The sequence below is a fragment of the Barbus barbus genome, assembly GCF_936440315.1.
Source record: "Barbus barbus genome assembly, chromosome: 8".
Classification (NCBI taxonomy): domain Eukaryota; kingdom Metazoa; phylum Chordata; class Actinopteri; order Cypriniformes; family Cyprinidae; genus Barbus; species Barbus barbus.
This window is the reverse complement of record NC_136736.1, coordinates 7,049,802-7,075,781: the sequence shown is the minus strand read 5'-3', so window position 1 is coordinate 7,075,781 and position 25,980 is coordinate 7,049,802. Positions and strand designations below refer to the sequence as shown.

Here is a 25,980-nt window from a genome sequence, read left to right as displayed (position 1 = left end):
AAAAAAAAAAAAATCGTGCGCACAATTAAATGCAATGTTGACTCATATAGATGGATCTGGTGATACAGAAATGAGTCAAGCAGCAGTGCAGCTGATGGCCGCAGGTTCATTTGAATCACTGCAAAACAAGTTTGTTTATAGCCGTTCACACAAGTTGAACTTGTGCATAAATCAGATATAACCAAGTTTTCACAGTTTTTTCCTTCTAAAGCCCATTGATTTGAATGCCATTTTAAAACTTCACCATAACAAGTAAATGACATTCAAAGCTTTATTGTTTTGAAATTACTATTAAGACTTTACATCCGTCAAACAAAAAGAACAATGATTATTAGTTGGGCTTTATCCAGTTCAGCCGCCTTCTCTTAGGACTTCACATTAATGGGATCTGGAAAAAGTGCTTTAGGTGAATGAAATGCATGTAAAACAGGAGCTCTAAAGACTGTAGTAGACCTATTAGGAGTCAGAGATTCATAAACCATAAATTATGGCTGTAATTGCATACTGTGGGAATGAAGTGCAATGGCTGAAACTCACCTGAAAAGCAGCCCTCAACACATGGACCATCCGAGGGCAGACAAACCTCAGTTGAACACATAAAATAAATCTGACAAAAAACAAACAAAAAAAAAACACGTTACATGTCAAATTAAATTTGACTAGATGAAATCTATATTTCTAAGCACTTCCAGAGCTGCTTTCTACCTCCTCGTCTGTCTGCAGATTGGCTTCTTCAGACAGGAACTGGAATGTAGTGATTGTGAATCGTCTAACATGACTGATCAGGGCCTCTGCAGGTGTAGCAGGAGGCTTGTGGGTTGGGGTCTGGTCAAGGAAATTTGGGCACCTAAAGTCAAGAAGTTTGAAATTAAGATTTTATTTATTTTTTTAAATGTTGAAAACAGTTGTGCTGCTTAATATTTGTTGAAAGCATTAAACCATTCAAAAGTTTGGGGTAAGATTTATAAAAAAAAAAAAAAAAAACCACTTTATCAGCAAGGATGCATTAAATGAATTGACAGTATACAAAAAAAAAAAAAAAAAAAAAAAAACCTTCTCGTACCCATCATAAATAAGGATCCAGGCAGATTTTGCAGAGCGTGGGTATGCAACACAGTAATGCACCAGCAGCACAGCAGTGGGGTCTGGAGGATTTAGCAGACGCACTTCCAGGTAAAGGGGTTTCCCCTGCAGCATATGCAGGGGCTGGTGGTATTGTGGGTAATAATCATTGTAGTGTTCATCTGAATGAAAAGAGGCTGTAGTTAAATGTACAAAATCTTTTTTTTTTTAATAAAAACTTTTTGGTTGCCGAAGTCATAAAATGCCTTGATCTTCTTGAACATGTTAACATTTCACTTGGAAAAATTATTTAAATTTTTCAACAAACTGTAAGATAAGACTCAGCTAGGTTTTATAAGAAGAAAATGTTTTAAACCTTTTGCAATCCTGAGCTGAACTCCAAACACCCCCTGAGCTTTGATAGAAGGTCCGAGGGAGGGGCTTTTCACCAGATAACCCACACTTACCACAGATCCAGGTAAATAGCGACACTCAACCAGTAGCCTGGGACAACAGGGAACATGGAGTCTCAGCATGATGCTTGGCTCTTTGTGCATCAGTGTACCTGCATTTTCATGAGTACCTTACAGGTGACTCTCTAGTGATGGTGCCGTAATTTAGACTGAGGGGCTGCACTCGATTCAGGATCTCCACCATATAGATGACCGTTTTACCCACCTCCTAGAGACAGTTCAGTTAGACTTGCACACAAACTTGCTCTCAGATACACACGTATTGCAATGAATCTACTCACAAATCTGTGCACCCCACATTCATCCAGAGGGATCTTGAAGAGGGCCATGTCAGCAGTTACTTTTTGAGGTGTACAAGAGTTGTCGCCAGCAGTGACCAGGTTGGTGGGGGACAGGGGTGGATCAGTGGCGGATGAGTGAACAGAGAAAACAAAATGCCGATCCATTGTGCATTCTGATTGGAAAACACAAAATACGGTCTACATATACATATACAAAAAAAGCTATTGTAATTAAACTACATTATGAATACCTTTATATTGCATTATACAAAGGTTGCCAAATGTTCTTTATAATTGCAAGCATATTTAGGTAATTGTTTTAAAGTTTTAAAGTTAAATACAAATTTGAATTAAGGTTTATGATTAATTCGGATTTAATCATTTGTCTAGCTCACCGTCCATGGGGTAATAACATGATTGGGTGTCTGTAGAATAACAGCAGCCTCTGTCATGGCACTCAGATGATGAGAACACCCCAGATCCACAGACCAACTGCTGATCAGGTGCAACATTGCACTCTGCACAACAACAAAAAATATTAATTAAAAACTGCATTTAAGTCAAAATGTTTGAATCCACTCAGCAAGATTCATACCGTACCTTGACTGAACAAAGCCTGACACTCCAACAATGACTCAACTGTGCGCCCTTTTGGTATCTGATATTTTAATATAATCCTGTACATCCCATCCTAATTAACAGAAACAAATATTCATGAAATCAATGTAGCCATACAACTTGCATAACAATGAATGACCTCACAGACCTTCTGAGTCATGTGACAGGAAGAGTAAGGCAGAAGGATGTTGATGGTACCATCTTTACCCCTTTTTACAGAGTACCCACAATGACTTGGCGCCTCCAAAATAGGAACAGCTTCTGTTTTTATCCCATTGGAAGGGGCTATAATAGAAAAATCTAATTTTAAGTTTGTTTTTTTTAGATTTGATGCATTAAAAGCCTGAACCTCAAACTCACCTTGTACAAAGAGGCCAGATGTTGGTCCAGATGGCAGTTTTACGCTCATATGTTGGCTAGAACACAGCACCTTAAATTCAGGCGGTGGGCGAGCAGTTGTGGGTTTAGTAAGGTGAGGAATGATTTGGTGCAAAGGTTTGATTGTAACAGGAGGAACTGTAGGTTGTGTGTCTATATCTCCAATGTAGTGACACTGAAGCTGTAGGGTTCGGTATCGCAGTTGAGAGAGATCCCAGAACCTGACATATAGAGAGATCACTGTGGAGGACTGAAGAGGTAAAAAATGCAAAAGCAGAGAGAGTGAGAAAGAGACATACATGATACCTTTCCTACATACATGAAAGCCATTCCTAACCCAATGCTAAACAACGTAATTTTAAAGAAAAAAAAAATCATTTATAGTAATTTTAATTATATTAAACTGACAGCAATTTTTATTTCATGTCAAATTTATTCCACATATTTCATTTTGCAATGTTTTGCAGGGTTGAGAAAAAGTATCATTACTAATACCAGTTACTTATTAAAACTCTACTAGCCAATTCCACAAATCTGTAAAATGTATTAATTTTACACAATTCCAATTTTGAATTAAGGATTATTATTCTATTTAATTTTTCAACCAACTTGTTCAATAACGTGTTGGAACACAGCTCACCATTTTTTGTGTGTGGCAGGAAGGCAGTGGTGAAGAGAGTACAACACTGCCACCTCTGGAGTGGAGTGTGTAATTACAGGCTGCTGGGACAGATGGAATGGAGATCCAGGTATTTGTCTTCACATCTTCAAATATCACCACAAAGGAGCAAAAAAGAATTAATTAAAGAAACTGCACTACTGGGAAAAAATACTTTCTACTTTTTCTAAGTCCCTTATGAACATCAAAGCTACATTTGTGATCAAAATAATAGCAGTAATAGTGTGAAATTTAATTACAATCAGAAGTCTCCAGAAATGTGGTTGAGAACTACTGCTATAGCTCACCTTTGACTTTAATGGAGTCCACTCTTGCTAAGGGCAAAGTTGCCATTAATTTATCCCTCATGCAATTAAGAGATGGAGACTTCTTTGGGGGTTGTGCAGGAGGCGTCGGAGGAAAGACAGAAAGCTGAGGGAGCAGGGTCGCTTGCATAAACGGAGGGATTAGAGGATTGTATGTAGGTTGAGGAAATGATGTCCATGGCACTGATTGCGAAGCAGCTGTCATGGCTAGTGGGGGATGGTGGTACGGCATGGGGTACTGAGAACAGAAACTCTCGGGATAAGGGGGACAGGATATAGGGTACGGTGAATATTGTGGAGGGGGCATTATTGGGTATTGGGGTACTGTCTTTTCATGTGTTTGTTGTAATTGATTTACAGATAGAGACAGATGTTGTTGGACAGAAGGTTTAGGAGTATCAACAGGAGGTGCCAGATGATGAAGGGGATACATGGGATAAATGTGAGCAGGCGGTTTCTGGTGCTGATAAATACTGGGTATCTGATGGCTGGGACCTGTGCCATGATGAGAGGTATAAGGGTATTTGTTAGGGTGAAACTGTGGTACTCCAGGTTGTTCAAAAGGAAGGTGAGGGATCACAGCAGGTTTAGATGTATCTGGCTTAGGTGTTGCAGGTTGCCGAGTGACTTCAGGGAAAGCAGGAACATGTGAAATAAAAGGCATTTGCTCCTGACTGGGCTGCAGTAGTTGATGGAATGGATTAGAATGAAGGTAAGGAAGAAACTGAGACTGGCGGTAAGGAAATGGACAAGAGAGGGTGAACTGCTTTCCATCCAAGATGACAACAAGGATGTTTTCTTGATCCTACAGAAACACAAGTGAAACTTCTCAAACAAGCAGTGTCCGTTTCAAAATGGACCTTGTGTGACATTAAGGACACTAAGGCCTTGTTTAGCCTACACTGTCAGTTAAATGTGACCGATTTTTTGCTCAGATGTGAGACAGATCGGATGTGTTCTATGACTGTGTAAACGGGGGAAAAAGCATGCATTTGGATATTTCGAGATCGGTTTCATTCCTCATTCATATGTGGAAATAAATCAGATATAAATCATGTGTGCCAATGCGACTCATTTAAACAGGCAGATCGGATTTGAGGCAGTGCGTTCAGTACGCAATTAAAACTGCAACAATTTGGTACTTCTCCACGGTTTAATAACGTGATATTCTCAGGAGGAGCACGTGTGGAGGCGGTAGTGTTGCCAAGTCCGCGGTTTTCCCACAGAATTGGGCTACTTTAACACTGTTGTCGCCAGGGCCGTATTAACCATTGGGCTAGGCGGAGTAGATTGACTGGTCATTTGTAGCGCCGATCGCTAAAGCCCCACCACGCCCCCATCTTAGCGCTATTATTTAGTGGAGCTTTTCCATAAATTCCATGCATTACCATTAGAGATTAAAACATAAAATCTGAATTTGGTTTACCAATCAAATGCATTTATTTAACGATGTGTGCACGTATTGTTGAAGCGACCCCAATAACATGATATTTAGCCCCTGGAATGTGAATTGTACCAGGGAACCCTGCCAAAAAAAATGTGTTGCAAAGACCTGGCAACCCTCCGAGGCGGTAAATGACAACAACACAGGAAACATGGAGGTATGGCAAGTGTAAACACATGAATTGGATATGGGTCACAACTGAAAGAACGTGTAAATGGACCATGGGGGAAAAAAATAAAAAAATAAATATTGGATATAGGCAACAAATCAGAATCGGGCATCAAGACCTGCAGTGTAAACAACATGTTCCTTTAGAAATTTTAGTATTTGTTTAGATATGAAAACAAATTTGAGGTGACAACCAAGAATTGTGATAAAACATAGTTGGGAAGAATATGTACTGTTTCAACAATTGTTGTATATTTCTAAAGCATCATGTTGGCTATAATTGCCCATAATATTGTTCGATTATATAGTATTTTAGATTCAGTATAAGCATGGGTATCTATATCAGTGATATTTTCAAAATGATACTGAGGACAAAAACTAGTAGCGCTCACCCTCATGTGAATTTTTACAAATCGTCGACTGTGTTAGATATTTCTGGAACTTTATAAGACGACATGACTTCAAGTGATAATGTCCTGGAATGTTTACAGCTAAGTGCATTTAAAACCAATTAAAAGCCTGAAAACCTTGGGATGAGTGGTTTTTAATAATCTTTACATAAAAACTACTGAATAAATTGTTTAATGCAAACACACAAAAAAAAAAAAAAAAAAAAAAAAAAACACTTTTGTCTGCAAACTAAAGTAAGTGTGGCATATGTAAGGACTAGAAGTCGAACGCATTAAAATCAAATGATCAACAAGTACAGTTGAGAAACAAAATAGTGACAAAGATGCACAAATGTGGTCATTTACCCCAAGTGTAGCAGACTCTAATTACCTTCATTTTAAGTGCGTTTCTTACCTTAACAGTCACACATCTTGAGCTGAAAACAGTATGAAGTAGAACAACCTCAGAAGGAGAATGTATGCGATATGCACATGTCTCAGATAGGAGAGGCAGTATTTTCCCATTCACTGTGGATAACAAATAAATTGCATTTAGGACTAATTTTGAATCTCAGAAGACAACTGTGAATAAAGTATTACAATTTTTTTGTCAAGCTAAATTTAATTCTAACTTTAAGAGAATTTGCATCAATGTGAGAACAATGTGATCATTTGTGTTTTAAAAGAAGGTTAAATGACTAACTTAATTTAACTTACCTTTAACCCTGTGCTTCTCTGCAGCTTCCCGGGCACCTTCTATTGCAATGACCATGTCAAATTGAGAGCACAAGACAGAAGGTGTTGGTTGTGAGATCACAGGTGTCACAGGACAGGATATCTTTATGGGCCTGCCCCACCACAGCAGTGAAAGCACATAACTGCCATTCTGAAAAGGGGAAAGACTGATTAAAAATTTGAATTTGGATCATTAATTTATTTTTATTACTGATTAAACAGCAAGCAAGCTGTTAAATCAGAAATTTGTCATAGTAAAAAAAGAATCAGAAAATCCAATCAGAAAAACATTTTGTACATTCTGGACATGTAGTCACCTAGAATTGATTGGAATGCGTAAAGCATAAACTAATGTAATACTTTCTTGCTCTCCTTTCTCGTAGCATGCTTAGGAAATAAGTAACTGGTCCAAGACAAAATATTTGGTACCTCTTGTGTGATGTAGCAACCATCATATGGGGCCATTAGGACCAGATCTTCCCATGTGACCCTGACAGAATAACCACAATATGCAGGTACCTGGAATAAAGGCAGTGGGGCTGCATCCACTGGGGGTGGGGTGGGGGACACATCAGTGAATTGTCTGTATAGGACCATCAGGGGAAGAAAAAAAAAAAACATACACACAAACCCTTGACTTGCTCACCTCTTTCCACAAGGATGTGCGTGTATTCTTTTCCAGCAGCTGTTAAGGTGAGTACCTCTTCTGAACAGTGTACAGTTGGTAATGCCAGCCACATAGATGTGGGTTGGGAGCTAGACCCACTTTGAGGACTATACATTTTCCCAGAGATTGCTGGTCCCCAAAATGCTATCCATTAATACAAAAACAAACTATTGACTATTTAAAAAAAAAAAAAAAAAAAAAAAAAAAAAAAAAACACACACAGAGAATATTTATATTTCCACATTTACAATAAGGTGAACAAACCCGAGGCATCGCCTTGAAATCCATCTTCGATTTCAAAAGCTCTTTTGTGAAAACTTGTGAGAGCAGTGTTTTCAGTGGCAGAGCGTATAGATGCACTATCGTTGGATCGAAATTCATTCATGTATTTACTCGACGGCAGAGGTAGCGTTTCATTCTTATTTCTATTGGAAGAATCGGCTGAGACCTGAAGTTTTGAACTCGCGCGTCGAAAGCGCTTGACTTTCGAATTCGATTCTTTGAACTCCAGTGCACTGCTTTGGAGCTGTCGTGGAAATCCAGTTTTTTTGGCAAAATTGTACAGCACTCTACTGAAACTGCTTTCTCCGGAATAACCAATGCCTTCCCGCTCAGGCGTAGCGCTAAATGAACGACAGTTGAGATGAAGTGCTATTGCTGATAATATAAAAACTGAAATGAATGCATTTAGTTCGCAAGACATCGCCAGTTTGCTGTTTACCTCAAACGTGCACCCAAGTTCGCACGGCCAACGAGTCTAATCAACAAATTAATCTAGACCACCTGTATGGGTCAATGACATGACGCTTATTTTGTTATCTGGATTAGTTAAATTTTAAAAATTACCAATACATTGACGTCACTTTCCCGTCGGAACACGCCCCCTCAGCCGGACTGAGTGGCAAAAGATCCGAGTTCGCTGTAAACGGAGGTCGGAGCGAGCTCCAACTGGGCGGGTCAGCTACAAATGGGTGTGATTTGTAATATCAGGTGTGTTCGACTTTATGCAGCGCCGCACAGACCTATCGGCGAGAGTAGCCGCTTGCAGTCGGGGCGGAATTGGCCGTCCGCAAAGAGCTTGATTGACATGCGATCTGACCTATCAGAACGCAGAGATTACGTGCCATAGAAATACATACAGGTACATCTCAAAAAATTTGAATATCATGGTTCTAACCATGGTCCTATGTAACGGAGGCGCGTTACATCTATTTTACGCTGATTGAGGCGGCCAAATAGACAGGATTCCGGTAAGAGGGACATCAATAACATTCTTGTAACTTATTTCAAAAAGTGAAACGTTCATATATTTTAGATTCATTGCATGTAATTTACATGTAATGAATCTAAAATATATGAAAAATATTTTAGCTATTTTAATTCAAAAACTGCTAATCTACTGGGATTTTCACGCACAACCATTAGGGTTTACAGAGAATGGTCCGAAAAAGAGAAAATATCCAGTGAGCGGCAGTTGTGTGGACGAAAATGCCTTGTTGATGTCAGAGGTCAGAGGAGACTGTGCAGACTGGTTAGAGATGATAGAAAGGCAACAGTAACTCAAATAACCACTCGTTACAACCAAGGTATAGAGAATAACATCTCTGAACGCACAACACATCAAACCCTGAAGCAGATGGGCTACAGCAGCAGAAGACCACACCGGGTGCCGCTCCTGTCAGCTAAGAACAGGAAATGGAGGCTACAATTCACACAGACTCACCAAAATTGGACAATAGAAGATTGGAAAAACGTTGCCTGGTCTGATGAGTCTTGATTTCTGCTGCGACATTCAGATGGTAGGGTCAGAATTTGGCGTAAATAACATGAAAGCATGGCTGCATCCTGCCTTGTCTCAACGGTTCAGGATGATGGTGGTGGTGTAATGGTGTGGGGGATTTGTGTTTTCAGATTTCAGACTCAGATAGCCAAAGAAAAAGCATTAAATCTCACTCTCTCGCTTGCTTCATATTAGCGGTTGGCAGCATGGCAGAAACATTCCCTTATTATTGATACTGAAATTAATATAGCAAAACACTTGTTTAATTCAAATTCAGTTAATATTCGATTGTTTGAAATGCAAGTGCATATATTACATGACCAAAACTTCACTGGTATTTGAGCTTTCGTTCTTACTGTATCCCATCTTATGTATGTGCGTTGATCAGTTGTAAATAAAAGTTCAAATTAAATCTGAATTTATGAATGATGCAATGGTCTGTATCTTAAACCTGCATTGATTGCTTACCTCCACTGTAACTGATTTCCCCACACAAATGTTAATGCTTTGATGCTAACTTAAGCTTGATCACTGTTAAAGCTAGAATGTCCACTACTGTGTTTATTTACAAAAAGGCATGAGTGAAGAAAAACAAAGCAATTTTATTTTTGATCAAATTTGTCATAAAACTGTGATTTAAATATATTACTTCTATAAGCTATACAAAAAAAAAAAAAAAAAAAAGAAAAGAAAATAAAAAAATACAGAACAATTAGGTGTGTTAAATGGTGGTAGCCTAGTCTATGAATGGACCACCCCCCTAAACTCACATAAATGGTTTGACCCAAGTCTTCAGCAGCCAATGACACTGACCCGTTCAAACTGATTTTTCACGCGTATTTAACACGTAAGGGAGTGCAGGGCACAAAGAAACGCGGCGTTAGTTGTAACACACGTTTTTGAAATATTTCCACACATGCTAGCGTAACCAAATTTACAGTATTTACTAGTTACCATATCAACATTATATAGAGAAAAAAAAGTGCGCCAAAATTCATATTGAAGATTCTTTTGAAGATATCGCTGAATATTTATTTTACCATAGTAAAATTATATTTCTGGCTTAAGTAAATTTTCCATCTCGGTTTTTATTACTAATTCAAAATGAGACAAATCTGCTATTATTTGAATCTCCCATCTGTTATTTATCAGTTTAGATAGTTTTTTAATGCCTCGATAAATAGCAGAAGACACTAACCGGTTTTAAATTAAAGTTGTGCAGATGGGGTAAGTGTAACACTGTGTTACAATCTGCCCTGCCGTGCTATTCTATGACATTAGCGATGCAATTCACACTATTTACTTTAATACATTTTAATGAGAAACGACGAGAAACAGGTGAATAAAGACTGACAATCACTGTTTAATGTTCAAAAATTATTATTTCAAGACATGGAAAGCATTTTTCCTCATTTATATGGGCCCTCCCAGGCATGGTTGCAATATGTTAATTGTCAAACTCAAAAATCAGATTACTTTTAATTATTAAAAAACGCCATTATTTTATTTTATTGACAACATATTTGAGTTTATCTTGTTTTGTTTTTTTTGGTCATGTTAAACGTGCCCCTCAGCTGTTACAATGTACCCCACCTACATGGCATGTTGTCATATTTCACTTCCAATTTTTGAGGGTAAATAAAGAAAAACAAATACACTGTATTTATGAAACAAAGCGACATATTTGTACCAGACAAGTGTGAAATTACTGTGGATAAAAAAAATTATACTCTGAACACGAAGTGGATCTACACAATTTGAGAAAGTCAAAAAGTGTTACTTTGTGCCCTGCTCTCCCCTATTTCACGCGTAAACAACACGTATTTAACGTTAAATACGTGTTGTTCACGCGTTAAATACGTGTCTTTAACGCGTTGTTGACGCGTTAAAATTCACGTGTTTTTGGCCCATTTGGCCTTCCATATATAACCGCCGCGCATCACTATCGCCTCGGCTGCAGTGAGGGGAGGAGTGAAAAGGCGCAGTCGAGCAGTCAAGACGGAAAGTTCTGACCTCTCGAAGAAGAACAGATACCTACGAGATCAGCGGCGGTTATGGCGTTGTTCTCACTCATGTTAGGTGCTGCTCATAAACATTATATAATTTCAGTTCTGTTGCTTTATATGAAAATAAATATGATGAACTAGACACTCAAAGTGCTTCCTATTTAATTCCATACGAAAGGTGTATTTATCATCCTTTTTTTTTATACAAACATGTATTTTAGATTTGTATAGAAATAAGACAACAGTCACATACGCCTATCTCGCACAGAGATCGCACTTAATAGTGTTTGGGAATATCATGTATAATACATAATCTCATGAAATCAGATTTAAAAAAAAAAAAACATTTTAGAAGAGAATTTAGTGCAATATTTGGCATTGCAACATTTTAGTGCAATTTTAACTAACAACTGTAATAAGTAAGTTCACTGTTATCCCACCGGTCACCAGCAGTACACACATCACCTGAATAAGTTCAATAATAATTAGTATGGTGTGTTCAGCTTGAAGCGGCGCTGCAGATCAGATGATATCAAAGTCGTGTCTGATCAATTAGTCGGCTACACTGTAAGAAAAAGAAAAATGGTCAAGTTAATAGTAGCCAAATTTTCCAGGGCATTATCCATTATCCATGGTAACCCTGTAACCTGAAAACACAAAATACAATGTGTAATTTAAAATACAGGTAAAAAAAACTAAGGAAAATTCCTTCATATTAACATTGCAGACTATTTTTACAGACTTTGCTTAGAGTGTAGCATACTAACTGCTAATACACTTAATTGTTCAGAATGTGTAGTTTTACTTTATAGCTAATAAAAAATAAATAAATTGTAATTGTTCAAAAATGAGTAGGCCTAAGTGTTCAATAATCCAATGTTGTATAATAAATACAGTTATTTATATTTTATTGTTATATTATGCATTTATATTATTTTACAAACAAATCTAAATTGACATCAAATGTTTGTTTTTTTTGCTGAGAGTTGATGCAGTGACACAATTTTGCGTTCCTAATTATATAATGATGTCATCACACAATTACACCACAACATCTAGCAACTTTTAGCAACAAATCAGTCTTCCATTAGCAACTTTCTCTGAAAATTAGTTGGCAACACTAAATCAGTTTAAACTTATAGTGTTCCTTCCTTACAACTTACCAAAGATACAGTGGTGCATGGATATTGATATGCAGCCAGGAATTGTGTTTCCTGACATTTATATGTGCCTGATTTCGACGCCGGGGAAATAAATGAGGCATATTTGCCTGTGAAAGCATTTTATAAATATAAAGTTTGGTCTAAATCCGGGTGATCACTTATATGTTATATCGTCCAGCCCAAAAACTTGTTTTTTTTATTTAAAAACATCCAGTTATGCAGAATAAGATAAAAAATATTTAATTGATGTTGGCAATACTATATATAACAATAACAATATAGGGTATAACAATATATTATAACAATCAATAACAATGTATGGTATGATTTTACCAAAATTGAACATATTAACAAAATGATAACTGCAAATCCGTGTTTCGCTGCCTGGAGTGCATTTGTTTCTTTGAATTGCAAGGATCCATTTGCTTCTCTTTTCTGTAGCTTTCGGCAGTCTCTAAAATATACCTCAGATTCAGTTTGTACAGTCGCAAAGCTCTTTCTTGTTTTAGATGTGTTTTGTGTTCTGTCGCAGCATTCACGCTGAAAACCAATGCTTCAGTCTTTTTGCCACTCAGTGGACGGAACCACAGTCGTTCTGCATACCTTTCAGGATGTTTTCACCTAGTTCGTTTGAGCCCTCGAAACGCTCTCAGAGTGGTTCAGCTTGTATATGTGAACAAACCAAGTAGTCTCAGACCCCTCCCCCTCTGATTTCCTCTTGATTTATGAAAGCAATCAGGTCCCAGTTTGCTTTGTAGCCCTGTGTACCAACATAACAGTAATGCTTGAGATGGAATATATGCTTTTTTCATGTATTTGTATTATTATTATTTTCCAATGTAATTTCAAACGTTTCAATCTCTTGCTACTTTTTTTTCAAAAATAAACCAACTGTTAACTCTAATACAAAACAATTCTGTTGTCATTTGTAATCTACAGCTAGCTGTACGTTAAATTATCTTAATGCATGATGTGAATGCAAAGAACCACCCAGTGTGCAGCTGAGATCTAGCATTCTGTCCGCTTTAAACAGAGATGAAGTACAGTTGATCACATTTTTTGAATGCATGAATTGTATCATTGATTTGACAATTCATTAGAGATGAAAGTTGCCTTATGAGAAAATGTCTCACTCTGCAAAATGTGAAGCCTTGAGTTTTACTTCAAAAAAAGCAATTTGCAAAACTATTATATTAGTCACGTGGCAGCAGCTTTGACATGTTTCTGTGTTCCCAATGTTTCCGTGTGTGCACTGCATGATCTCCAATCTCTGTGCGCAAGTGATTGGTGTATGCACTGGGTCAATGAAAGCAGCAAATTAATATAGAACGGAGACTATAACTGACATGTGCATTAAACAGTTTATATATCTCATGAGAGAAAAAAAAAAAAAAAAAAAAAAAAAGTTGAATTAACTTTATACATAGTGGTCCCTTTTAATTTTAAATTTGACTAAAATGCGTTGTTAAAGCCCTGCGACTGTCTTGACTGGTGACATGAACAGGGTCTGCAAGCTTCCTCACCCCCTTCCCTGTCCACAATAAGTCAGACGCCACCTTTTCAATGCTGCACAGAAAGCTGAGCTTTGAGTTCTTATGAAGCTGTGGTGTGAACAAGAAAGGGTCTGAGATACTTCAGTGCTGAACCCAAAAGGAAAAAAAAAAGAAAAAAAAAAAAAAAAACATTTCTCGAGTCCATATTGTAAACGCCAAAAGGGCTAAGGTCACTTTCAGCTGGTTCATGTTTGATTGTTATAGGACCAAAAAAAAAAACCGAATTCAGAGATCTACACTCTTAACGATAGACAATCCATTGAAAAAAAAAAAAAAAAATTATTCAAGCCTAATGCATTAATAAACGAGCACAAAATCTTTACAAAATATTTATTGTATTATCAATAGCACACATGGTTTATCAAGCCACGTTCACACCACATGATTTCACTTTTTCCAAACAAACATCACGGTACATAGTACACCAACCCCGAACTACATTAATTGTGAGCATCAGCGGCTGGAGGAATGTAGACATATGATCCAGATTGTGATGCTTTTTTGCAGATTGCCCTTATTGTGAGGTAGACCTGAAGTGTGGCGGCACATAAACATCCTTCTGTATACTTGCCTGTCTGAAGAACTGGTGTGGTGGCATGGGGTCATTCTGAGGCTTCTGAATTCTTGGTTCACTTGGCCTTTCAGGGTGAACATGGGGATTCTGCTTGTACCCGACTAAAGGACCCTGACTGTGAGGAAGTTTTGCAATATGCTTCTCAGGTTTGCCCCGTAAAGGACGGTTCACAGGTGGTGGCAAGGATACAGTAGGACGATTACCTTTATTTGGGGCCCATGAACTGGAAACTGGTGCTTTGGACCGTGGCTGGAAAAATCCCTTAGGATTAGATCCCATATTTTGTGTGGAAATATCAGTTGAAGAGATCTCTGGTCTCAATGGTGGATATGAAAACTGACTGGGCTGGTATTGTGAATGACTTGAGGTTCCTGTGCCAGGGGTATGGACAACAGACCTCTGATATGGATCTAGATATTGGTTTCCACCAGTCTGATACTGGAGATACTGGGGTGCCTGGCTTGAAGCTGACATAAATGGTCTTGACCGTTCAGACAACCCTTTAACAGGAAAGTGACTGGTTGACCAAGGTTGTTGGACTGACCCAAGAGGCTCACTAGGCTTTTGGTAATACTGTGGCTGGAGGGGTCTTGAATCTTGAAAAGCATAAATTGGCTTTATTTGAGGCTGCAGATTTATGGGAATAAGTGGAGAAGTAGGTGATAGTGGTGTAGTGGAACTTTGATGCCTATAACGATTTTGGTAAAGGTACTGCTGGTATTGAGAAGGCTGGAAATGTTGAACTGGCTGGAAAAGTGGTGTACCAGAATCATGAGGGCTAGAAGCTACAGCACTAGTCAGTTGTTCTGGGTACCCTTTCATGGGAAGCACACCAGGATTAGCAGGTGCAAGTTGAGCAATGTCAGGCTTTTGATAACTAGGATTTTGATATTGTAATGGCAGATTTGGATCAGAAGGCCGAAACATATGTGGGTGAATTGACGGTTGTTGATTGTCATAAGAGCACAGGAAATAACCGGGAGGAATATACTGCGCTAAATTGGCAAAAGCAGGATTTACTTGAAGCGGATTAGGTTTAGAGGAGTTCTGAGCAGACCCATAAGGCTGATACAGTGCAGCACTAGAGACAGACCCTCTTGAAAGCTGATATTCCGGAGTAGGAGAAGGCGCCATTTGAGGGGAAGTTGAAGCAGGTTTTTCAAACTTATAAGGATACTGCATGTATTGATATTTAGATTTAGGAGCCTCAGTGACTGGAGCAGCAATTTCCTCTTGCATCTGCTCATAAGAGACATGAGGCTGTCCATTTTGAACACTGGAGCTAAACTCAGAGCTCGAGTCAGTTGGATCAGGGGTTGGAACAGAAGTTGTCAGCTTACTTGTCAGATGGTCTCTGCGAGCATACCGTGTTGGTATTGGTAGTGAAAATGGGAAGTTTACAGCTAGATTAAAGGAGCCAGGCAAAGAAGGTAATTTAGGCAGCAAATGACTACTGCGATGTAGAGTGGGCGCTTTTGTTGGAAATCCAATTGGTGGCTTGTGGTATTCCTCAGGTTCCCTTTGTGGCAGTGGTTGGTTTGTCACAGAAAGCCTTGATTCCTTGACTGGAAGCACTGGTATTTGCTCATATGGACAGGACAGTGTGATAATCTTGTCTTTTAATTTCAAACCCAGATCGAAATTACCTTTCTGAAACCACATGTCAGAAAATTTAAAATCTCATTAAAAAAAAAAAAAAAAAATCCTCAGCATATAAAAATAAAAAAAAAAACACTTACCCCTACAGTGACACCGCAGCTTTTATATGGAATGAGGAAAGTAAGATCTCCTTGGTTAGACCGCTCTCGGTGCCAGCATAGAGTCGCCACATAAAGCAGAGGTGTCCATTCTCCATTTACTGGTAAAACAATGTGGTAAAACATCAGCAAGGCCACACGTTTCAGGCCCCACAGAAACACCTACCCCCCACCATTACTCAATACTTACATACAACTGACAGTTCATTTGCTGTCCCATCAAAAACCATTAATTCCATGGCTTCGTTCTTACAGATCATGGAGGGAGGGGTCACACTTACAGGACAGGACAGGTCAAGATCTGTCCCATACCAGCTCAGAGACAACACATGTTTGGTTGACTAGAATGTGGAGCAAAAAGTATAAAGCAAATTGTTTTAAAGGGTCATTTTCTTGGGGGCCACATGCCGCAATTACAATAAACCCTGTTACTGGACACTTAAATGGCTTGTGAAAAACATGTTTGCTACATCCACAACTATAGATGTCCAATGGACATTGGTTGGGCACACCTTCTAATAAGTGGACACAAGGAACAAAGGAACAGAACAAAGCTAAGGAACAATGCAAACAGAAACAACTCACATAGACTTAAGTGAAAAAAACTTGCCTCATGTGTCATATAGCAAGAATCATAGTCGAATAGCAGGTGAACTTCGGTGTTTGTAGTCTTGATGGAGACACCACAAAATGCTGCCAAACGGTCCAAGTTAAGCTGGTCTCCATGCGCTATCAGAAAAGAGAAAAACTGTAGTTTTAAAAACAGGACTTATTACATTAATCTGATTAAGTGTCTACAGAACAAAAACACATTCCTTATAAGTCATACATGCATACATAAATTTCCACTGACATAAGCATACTGGTTGATAGGAATTATGTTAGGACGTTGAGGAGGTGGTGTTCACACTTACGTCCATAAATTCGGATATTGACGGTATCGGCATGCTTTAGAACAACTGTTAAGACGCGGTCGCCGCATTCATGTTGCGGTTTATTTGTTTGTGTCTGCTCTGCAGTTTTCAGTTGTCCATTTCCCATCGATTTCACACTTCTTCGCTGCTTTGAGTTTCGCCAAAACGACTGGAAGATATCGCCATTTGAAATCTCGTCGTGAAATTTAAGCTTCAACAGAGCGCGTTTCCTCCTGGCAAATTCGCTACACAAAACACCATGAAAAGCCAATAATAAAACACAGAGTATTGGGAGATGGCCGCACTTATTCATGTTGGATAGACCGCTAATAACTTCTCATCGTTTTTTGTGTTTAGTTCGTCTTATATTATGCTCGCACGAGCCAATGCCTAACTAGAAAAAAATCAATATGACAACTCTAGAATCACATCGAAAAGTTATAGCCTAGGCTACTAATTAAAGCAAATGACGCCTGTGAACTTCCTCATTAAATGGCATGAGCCACAGCTGAAGTTAATTGTCAGTCAAATACCAAACCACACTCAAATTATCACTAAATAGGTTGAGGTGGATCAAAAATGCACCTTGCATCTTTGGATGTTTAAGTCAGAATAGATTTAGCAGTTTAAATTTTGAAATAATTAAACAAAACAATTCAATAAACACATGAAAAATACTATAGTAATTAGTAAATACTATAGTGTTTTTGAACCATATGGTTCATACTATATATTAAGCTACAACATGAATGCTACAGTATTGTAGTATTAATTATAGTGAACTGATAAACTGTAAAATACTGTAGTCCGTGCAGCCTTAAGCCTAAGTGATGCCCTGGGCTATGGAATTGTCACGGCACATAGTAATAATTTAGGAGGCAGATGTACTGAGGCATAACATTTGAAAGCACAACTGAACATCTAAACGTCAGTCAAAGTATTTTTAAACAATTGCACTTAAAAAAAAATTGAACTAAAATTTTATTGCAAGAATTTGCAACCATGTCAATGAATGCATGAAAATAAAATAAAAATAAAAATTGTGGGTGTGGTCTGCTTTTGGTGCTTGAATTTGTTTTTAATTAATGAGGTCCAAGTTTAATAGCTACATTAGAAGTTAAATTTTTAAAAATGTATAATTTTGTTTCTCTATTTAACAACATTCAATTACAATAGTGAAAGGCGTCTTCCCTCAGTTAGTTTGTATGATTTGCAGCTGGATGTTGTGCTCATGATCAATCACATCTCTGCATTCGCCCAAACTGATTTACTGAAATCCCACTCGCTGTTAAGCAGGAGCGACCAGGCGGCAGAGGATTCCGTGTGGTCTTAAAGCTTTCCAGTAGCGACTACGTTCGCAATTCAAACAATTATTTGTAAAAATAATAATTCATTTGTTATTTGTATGGTCTAGGTCAGAGCTGTCCAAACTCGGTCCTGGAGGGCTGGTGTCCTGCAGAGTTTAGCTCCAACTTGAGCTCCAAAGAGTTCCGTTGTTACAACCTACGTGTGTGTGTGTGTGTGTGTGTATTCCTGTACTGTATTCTTGTCACACAAGGGTTCAGTCACTTGCTGTGTTGCCATCTACCTATTTTTTTATATGAATTACACATAGAAAATGCTGGATGGAAATGTCAAGATGCGCATAATTTCTAAATATGTACAAAAAACCGTATGTGGTTATTTGAGGTGGATATAGTTTTTATCAAATAAGAAGATATGCCCATATAAGCTAAGCCTTACCCAAGGACGATACACTTGGCGCCACAATCAAGTTTTGAAGGGCCTTGCTGCCACACTGGAGGAAAAACGATCTAGCATCAATGCCCTGTCACTGCCAATGTCTAACACCTCAATAACACCATGGGCAACTGCCTTCGTCCGTGAAGGGACTACAGCTGCCAGGAGCAACTCCACACCATCAGAGAGAAGCCAGCTGTGCCTAGCGCGCGACTGGAAGATGTTGGCAGACATTGGGAAACAGCTGGTGTTCCCCTCAGAGATTGCCACTACCTCCTTGAGGCCTGACTTGGTGCTCTGGTCCCCCTCCATAAAGAAAGTATACATAATCGAACTCACCGTACCCTGGGAGGATTCCATGGAGGAGGCATATGAGCGGAAGCACCTACGGTATGCCGACCTAGCCGCCGAAGCAAAACATTGTGGCTGGAACGTGGAAGTCCGCCCAGTGGAGGTTGGGTGCAGAGGGTTTGTGGGAACATCTACCACAAAACTGCTGAGGGACCTGGGAATTAAGGGCCAGAACCAGCGCACAGCCGTTAAAGCTGCATCAGAGGCAGCAGAAAGAAGCAGCCAGTGGCTCTGGCTGAAGAGGAACGACCCCAGCTGGGCCCCCAAGTAGTGTGCCAGGAGATAAGACGGCTTTGGCTTGGCTCAGGGAACAGGACGTCTCTGCCATGCACAGTCCCCTGAGATGTCCACTTGACAACAAGGTGACTCTCATGGTTAATTGGACTCGGGACGCAAGCTGAGGTCTGATCAACCTAGAGCTGGCCGCCTCTGGAGAGGGTGTATAGTGTCAAAGGCCGAAACACCCCATGACCCAGAGGAACACTACTGATGATGCGTCCCGTAAATCCAATTCTTCTCACGAATCTACCATCCACCATTCACCGACAAGTCCACCAGTAACTCGCATGTGCTCGCACAGGGAGTCTCCATCTCATCCTGTGTTTTTAGAATCTGATTATCTGGACCTGTCCAGTGACTGCTGAGAAAGATCAGCTGACGACAGGGGAAAGTCCTTGTGACAGCATGGAGAGACAGCTGGCAGGAGGGAATAGACCCCAACGGGACAGTCTTGGGTTAGCTGCCCACGACTGTAGTCTCTCATGCCTTGCAGCAAGTCAGAGACACCCCCCATTAGCTACGAAGAATCGAACAAAGAGAACACCCCCAGAGTCTGCGAGAGCGGGGGCGGAAGAAGACTCATCGGCTGACAAAACGGTAACGACTGGACTGGAATTGACTACGAGCAAAGACAGCACAGCGCAAGAGAATACCACAGCAAGCAGAGCAAGCTCTGCCACAGCATCGGACCACAAGCTGCAGGTATGTAGCTGTGGATGGAGGAGAGTAACATCTTTTCGGGGTCTGAGGATTCACCAGGGAAAGAAAAGGTGCTTGAGGGAAGAGAGACCGGGGCCTCGCATTGACTACTTCCTGCGGAAGGGGTCAAATCAGTCGAGTGAAGCTCACCAACTGGATGAAAACCATAGTTTGGAGGGCATCAGTACCCCCGTCGTGGAAGAGGCAAACTCAAGCACAGAGCTAGCGGTGGAACAAACATCAGCGGTGGAACCCACCCAACCTCCCCGACCTGCAGTCGAGCGGAGACTTCCAAGTTGCAGACTGCGTGTGAAGTGGCCCGGTGCTGCAGAGAAAAAGCTGTGGGAAACGGTGAATAAAGATCTGACCCTGTCCCTCGAACAACTTCGAGGCACAGTGGAGAAGAAGTTAGAGAATATGGGAAACATCATCTATCAATATGGAACAGAACGCTTTGGGGTACTAGAGCCGAAAGTCACTAAACAGGTTCCCACTCCACCAGTCTCCAGGAGGCAACAGGAAATCAAGTGCCTTGTGCAAGAAAGGAGACAACTCAGGAAACTTTGGAAGAAGGCCTCGGAAGTGGAAAAGGAGGGCATAAGCACCCTCCAAGCTGACATTAAAACACGTCTGGCATCCCTCCGCAGAGCAGAGAATTTACGGAAAAGGAGGAGGAATAAAGAACAAACAAGAACACGGTTCTATAAAGATCCCTTCAAGTTCCTGAAAACTCTCTTCACCAAGGAGAAAAGTGGAGTTCTAAGAACAACAAAGAATGACCTGGAGGAGCACTTGAGATCAATGCACTCTGATCCAAAGCGCTATGAACACCTGACCATCCCTCCAGACATTCCACCAATCGACCCTCCAGAGCATCAATTTGAGATCGGTCCTCCAACGTGGAAAGAGGTGGAGAAGATCGTCCATCGGGCACGAACAGCATCAGCGCCTGGGCCAAACGGAGTCCCATACAAAGTGTACAAGAACGCACCAGATGTTAGCAGGTTTCTCTGGAGCCTCATGAGGACAATATGGCAGAAGAGGATCATACCCAAAGCGTGGCGTAGGGCAGGTGGGATCCTTATCCCAAAGGAGAAGGATGCAGCAAACATCAACCAGTTCCGCCCCATTGCCTTGCTTAACGTGGAGGGTAAGATCTTCTTCGGGGTCATTGCACAAAGGATGGCCGAATACCTGTGCAGAAACGAGTATGTGGATACATCGGTACAGAAGGCAGGAATATCTGGCTTCTCTGGCTGCCTAGAACATGCCAGCATGATCTGGCACCAAATCCAAATGGCAAAGATGGAGAAAAGGGACCTCCACATGATCTTCCTGGACCTTGCAAATGCCTTCGGCTCTGTGCCCCATGAGCTCCTCTGGACTACTTTTGAGTTCTTTAACATCCCGGACACCATCACAACCCTGGTCAAAGGCTACTTTCAGGACCTGCAATTCTGCTTTACTACGCCTGAATTTACCACCTCATGGCAGTGCCTGGAAGTAGGCATCATGGCTGGATGCACCGTCTCTCCCTTGGCTTTCACCATGGCGATGGAGGTCATCATCCGAGCCTCAAAATGGGTTGTAGGTGGGCAAAGACTTGGCTCTTGTCGGCGCCTTCCTCCCCTCAGAGCCTACATGGACGACATCACCACCCTAACTACCACCGTTCCATGCACCAGGAGGCTACTCAGAAAACTCAAGGAGAACATCAGTTGGGCCCGTATGAAGATTAAACCATCTAAGTCACGCAGCATCTCAGTGGTGAAGGGAGTGCTTACTGACTTGCAGTTCTTCATCGGTGATGACCCAATCCCCACTGTATCTGAGCAGCCAGTCAAAAGTCTCGGAAGGCTTTACGACGCAAGCCTGAAAGACAAAGACCAGGTGAAGCAACTGCGTAATGATATCAATGCAGGCCTACAGGCGATTGACAACACCCAATTACCTGGGAAATTGAAGACCTGGTGCTTCCAGTATGGGCTACTACCCCGAGTGTTGTGGCCCCTGGCAGTCTATGAGGTGCCCATCACAACAGTAGAGAAGCTGGAGAGAAGAGTCACAGCCCACATCAAGAAATGGCTTGGAGTTCCGCGCTGCCTCACCACCATAAGCCTCTACGGAGACAGCGTCCTCAAGCTGCCCCTCACCAGCCTTACAGAGGAGTTCAAGTGTGCTAAAACACGTCTGCAGATGACCTTGAACGAATCCAAAGATCCAGTGATCAGAGGAAATGCACCGACCCTGGTTACTGGGCGCAAGTGGAGACCAGCAAGAGCAGTAGAGGAGGCAACAGCAGCTCTCAGACATGCTGATATTGTGGGGAACGTGCAGCAAGGAAGAGGAGGCCTTGGACTAACAACTAGTCGTCCAGCCTGGAGAAACGCCACTGCTCCAGCACGGAGGAAGATGGTGGTGGAGGAAGTGCGGCGTCAGGAGGAAATGGCAAGATGGGCCAAGGCAGTCGCCCTCGGCAAACAGGGACTGTGGACACGGTGGGAGAGTGTCGAAAGGAGGAGATTGAGCTGGAGGGATATATGGGCCATGGAAGCGAGGAATTTGAGCTTTACCATCAGAGCCATATATGATGTCCTCCCAACACCAGCTAATCTCCATCAGTGGTTTGGCGAAGATCCTGGGTGCATCCTGTGCTCCAGGCCAGCCTCCCTCCGGCACATACTCACCGGGTGTAAAACCAGCCTTACCCAAGGACGATACACTTGGCGCCACAATCAAGTTTTGAAGGGCCTTGCTGCCACACTGGAGGAAAAACGATCTAGCATCAATGCCCTGTCACTGCCAATGTCTAACACCTCAATAACACCATGGGCAACTGCCTTCGTCCGTGAAGGGACTACAGCTGCCAGGAGCAACTCCACACCATCAGAGAGAAGCCAGCTGTGCCTAGCGCGCGACTGGAAGATGTTGGCAGACATTGGGAAACAGCTGGTGTTCCCCTCAGAGATTGCCACTACCTCCTTGAGGCCTGACTTGGTGCTCTGGTCCCCCTCCATAAAGAAAGTATACATAATCGAACTCACCGTACCCTGGGAGGATTCCATGGAGGAGGCATATGAGCGGAAGCACCTACGGTATGCCGACCTAGCCGCCGAAGCAAAACATTGTGGCTGGAACGTGGAAGTCCGCCCAGTGGAGGTTGGGTGCAGAGGGTTTGTGGGAACATCTACCACAAAACTGCTGAGGGACCTGGGAATTAAGGGCCAGAACCAGCGCACAGCCGTTAAAGCTGCATCAGAGGCAGCAGAAAGAAGCAGCCAGTGGCTCTGGCTGAAGAGGAACGACCCCAGCTGGGCCCCCAAGTAGTGTGCCAGGAGATAAGACGGCTTTGGCTTGGCTCAGGGAACAGGACGTCTCTGCCATGCACAGTCCCCTGAGATGTCCACTTGACAACAAGGTGACTCTCATGGTTAATTGGACTCGGGACGCAAGCTGAGGTCTGATCAACCTAGAGCTGGCCGCCTCTGGAGAGGGTGTATAGTGTCAAAGGCCGAAACACCCCATGACCCAGAGGAACACTACTGATGATGCGTCCCGTAAATCCAATTCTTCTCACGAATCTACCATCCACCATTCACCGACAAGTCCACCAGTAACTCGCATGTGCTCGCACAGGGAGTCTCCATCTCATCCTGTGTTTTTAGAATCTGATGGAAACACATTTTACATAAATCCCTTGATGTGCAACAAAAACCTCACATGACTTTGCCTCAGAGGATGTGATTGGATAAATGGACTCATTGGAATCATCATTAGAAGTTGTTGTAACATTTTTAATGAACTGTTACAACTATCCCCACCCCATACAGTCATAACATAGCTGGGTCATTCTACAGAAACGTCCCCTTTTGGTATGGCAAGATGTCTTAATCAGACCCTAATCAGATGAGAACTCCTGGTTTAGAATTTGCTGTTCTCCTCCTGAACAATTATAATTGTATTTTTGGTATTATAACCACTGCTCTAAATCATCAGCAATTTCAACTGCAACCTGAAGGCTTTGATATTAATCTTGTCCACTAGATGGAGCTATAAGATAAGGAATCGTTTTAGACTAATATTCTTAATTTGTTTTCTATCCCTTTGAATGGAAATAAATGCATTGATTGATCTAATTCATTTGTGTAACTGTTGTGTATTGAGAGTATAGTGTTATATAGTTCATATACACGTAAGTTTGTGAAATGTGAATCACTAATATTTGATGGTGGAATTTTTTTTTTTTATATCAAATAATGTTTACAATAATTTATTTACATAATTTCTGCACTTTACATGACTGTTGTTGCTAGGTGCTAAGGCGGCTACATGAGGAGATGTGTTAACTTACCTACATTCTTCCATATTTTTGTATTTTTTATTATTGATAGTTATTTATTTTTGATTTAGTAAAGTTTTATTTAACATGCAGTGATTTCAATAAATATTAGTAGAAGCAAGTAGGCTATTGCTTTGAAAATAACAAAATCAAGTCCATCACTTGGATAAAATTGATTCCAAATTAGGGTTCTCCAGCTTTTAGCAATAGCAGAACCCCTTTTGGTGCTAAATAGAACAATTTTTATAAGGTTCCATAAAGAAATAAACTTTAATTTTTTAAAATTTAAAGTTTAATAAAAAATTTTATCCTTTGAAAGTGCTATAAAGTACCCTAATGATGTTGTAAATAATGTCTTTAATTTTAATTAAGATTAGTATTATCTTTATATTATTAATATTAGTATTATTAAAGAGATTACTGACTAAAATATGTAACTAATCAGTTGATTTTAAGACCCTGAAAGAGAAGAAAGATGATATTTACCTGTTTGTGGACCTAAAGGAAAATGAGATGAATGAGAAACAGCAGTTTTGGTGAGTTTTGACTCGTGCCACATTTCTATTGTGTTTGGTTTATATTTTGTGTTCAGTATCATCATATTACTTTTTTTTTCTTTGCTTGATGAATTTGTTTTCTTATCTGTGAAAAAAAGTGAACTCTGAAATTATCAAATTCAAAATAAGTATAATCAATTAATGAACTTTTATTATTCATAAAAGACTATCAAACTCAACTTGATCCACTACACCACACTAACTTATTTCTCAACTCATTTATCATTTTTACTAAAAAAATAAAACAGTAGGAAAGAATACTTTTAATACTTAGCTTTTGTCATTTGCAAGAATCTCCTTCACCTGAATCTAAGATCTGGTCTCCGGTATACAGTAATTTTATATTTCTTTTTATATATGTATAATTTTATATTTCCCACTCCGTGAGAACCTAAAACTCCAGCTTATGTATTGCATTTGAGTACACAGGTGCTACATATTGGATCACAATATGAACATACTCTGAATTTTATTCTTAATATTTCTTATGCAGCTATTCTGACAACCCAAAACTACGATTCAATTTGTAAATATGATGAAGAGATTATAGACCACTTCGCACAACATATAATAAAGGATTTTTTTTTTTTTTTTAAGTAACCACCACTTTGCAGGACATGGAGGTGCCAGAGCGGTCACTTGCATTTTTTTCTTGATAAACAACTTAAAATATGCCATCATTTTTGCTCATAAAGGTAAGAGTAATACATCATTCGGAACTGTAAAGGGTCTACTTTTATTTGTGTGCATTCACAATATCAATAATACCTTGTGCTTTTATAAAATAAATAGGAAAACAGAGCATGCGCTTGCAGTCTCATCTTGAACAGGAGCACAATGATGAACCGAAACTCAACAAATTGAGTCACAAATATGATAAATATATCTATAGAAAGCTTTAAATTACTACTTAATCGAAAACAAAAACTTTTTCATTATGTAATCCCTAAAGATGCATTTATCTCTAAAGGCATGTCCCACGAGGAGATGGCGAGTCATTTTTCATCACGTCTAAAATATAAAAATAAGGAAAAGCCTAAAACAGGCCCGTTTATATACAGTGCCCTCC

At 40.3% G+C, this 25,980-nt stretch overlaps 1 protein-coding gene across 1 annotated transcript; it reads right to left on the bottom strand.

The window, feature by feature from the left end:
- Positions 1-258: 258 nt before the first annotated feature.
- LOC306873386 (uncharacterized protein) lies at positions 259-7,337 on the bottom strand. Its single transcript, XM_079422645.1, has 17 exons — positions 7,179-7,337; positions 6,962-7,080; positions 6,515-6,683; positions 6,213-6,325; positions 3,779-4,601; positions 3,453-3,577; positions 2,795-3,062; positions 2,583-2,719; positions 2,417-2,507; positions 2,212-2,334; positions 1,817-1,989; positions 1,646-1,743; positions 1,439-1,566; positions 1,064-1,244; positions 706-847; positions 538-607; positions 259-388 (listed from the first exon to the last, which is right to left on the bottom strand). Exons 1-17 carry the CDS (start codon positions 7,312-7,314, stop codon positions 366-368), a joined length of 2,919 nt encoding a protein of 972 aa, XP_079278771.1. The 5' UTR covers positions 7,315-7,337; the 3' UTR covers positions 259-365.
- Between the last annotated feature and the right edge of the window lie 18,643 nt (positions 7,338-25,980).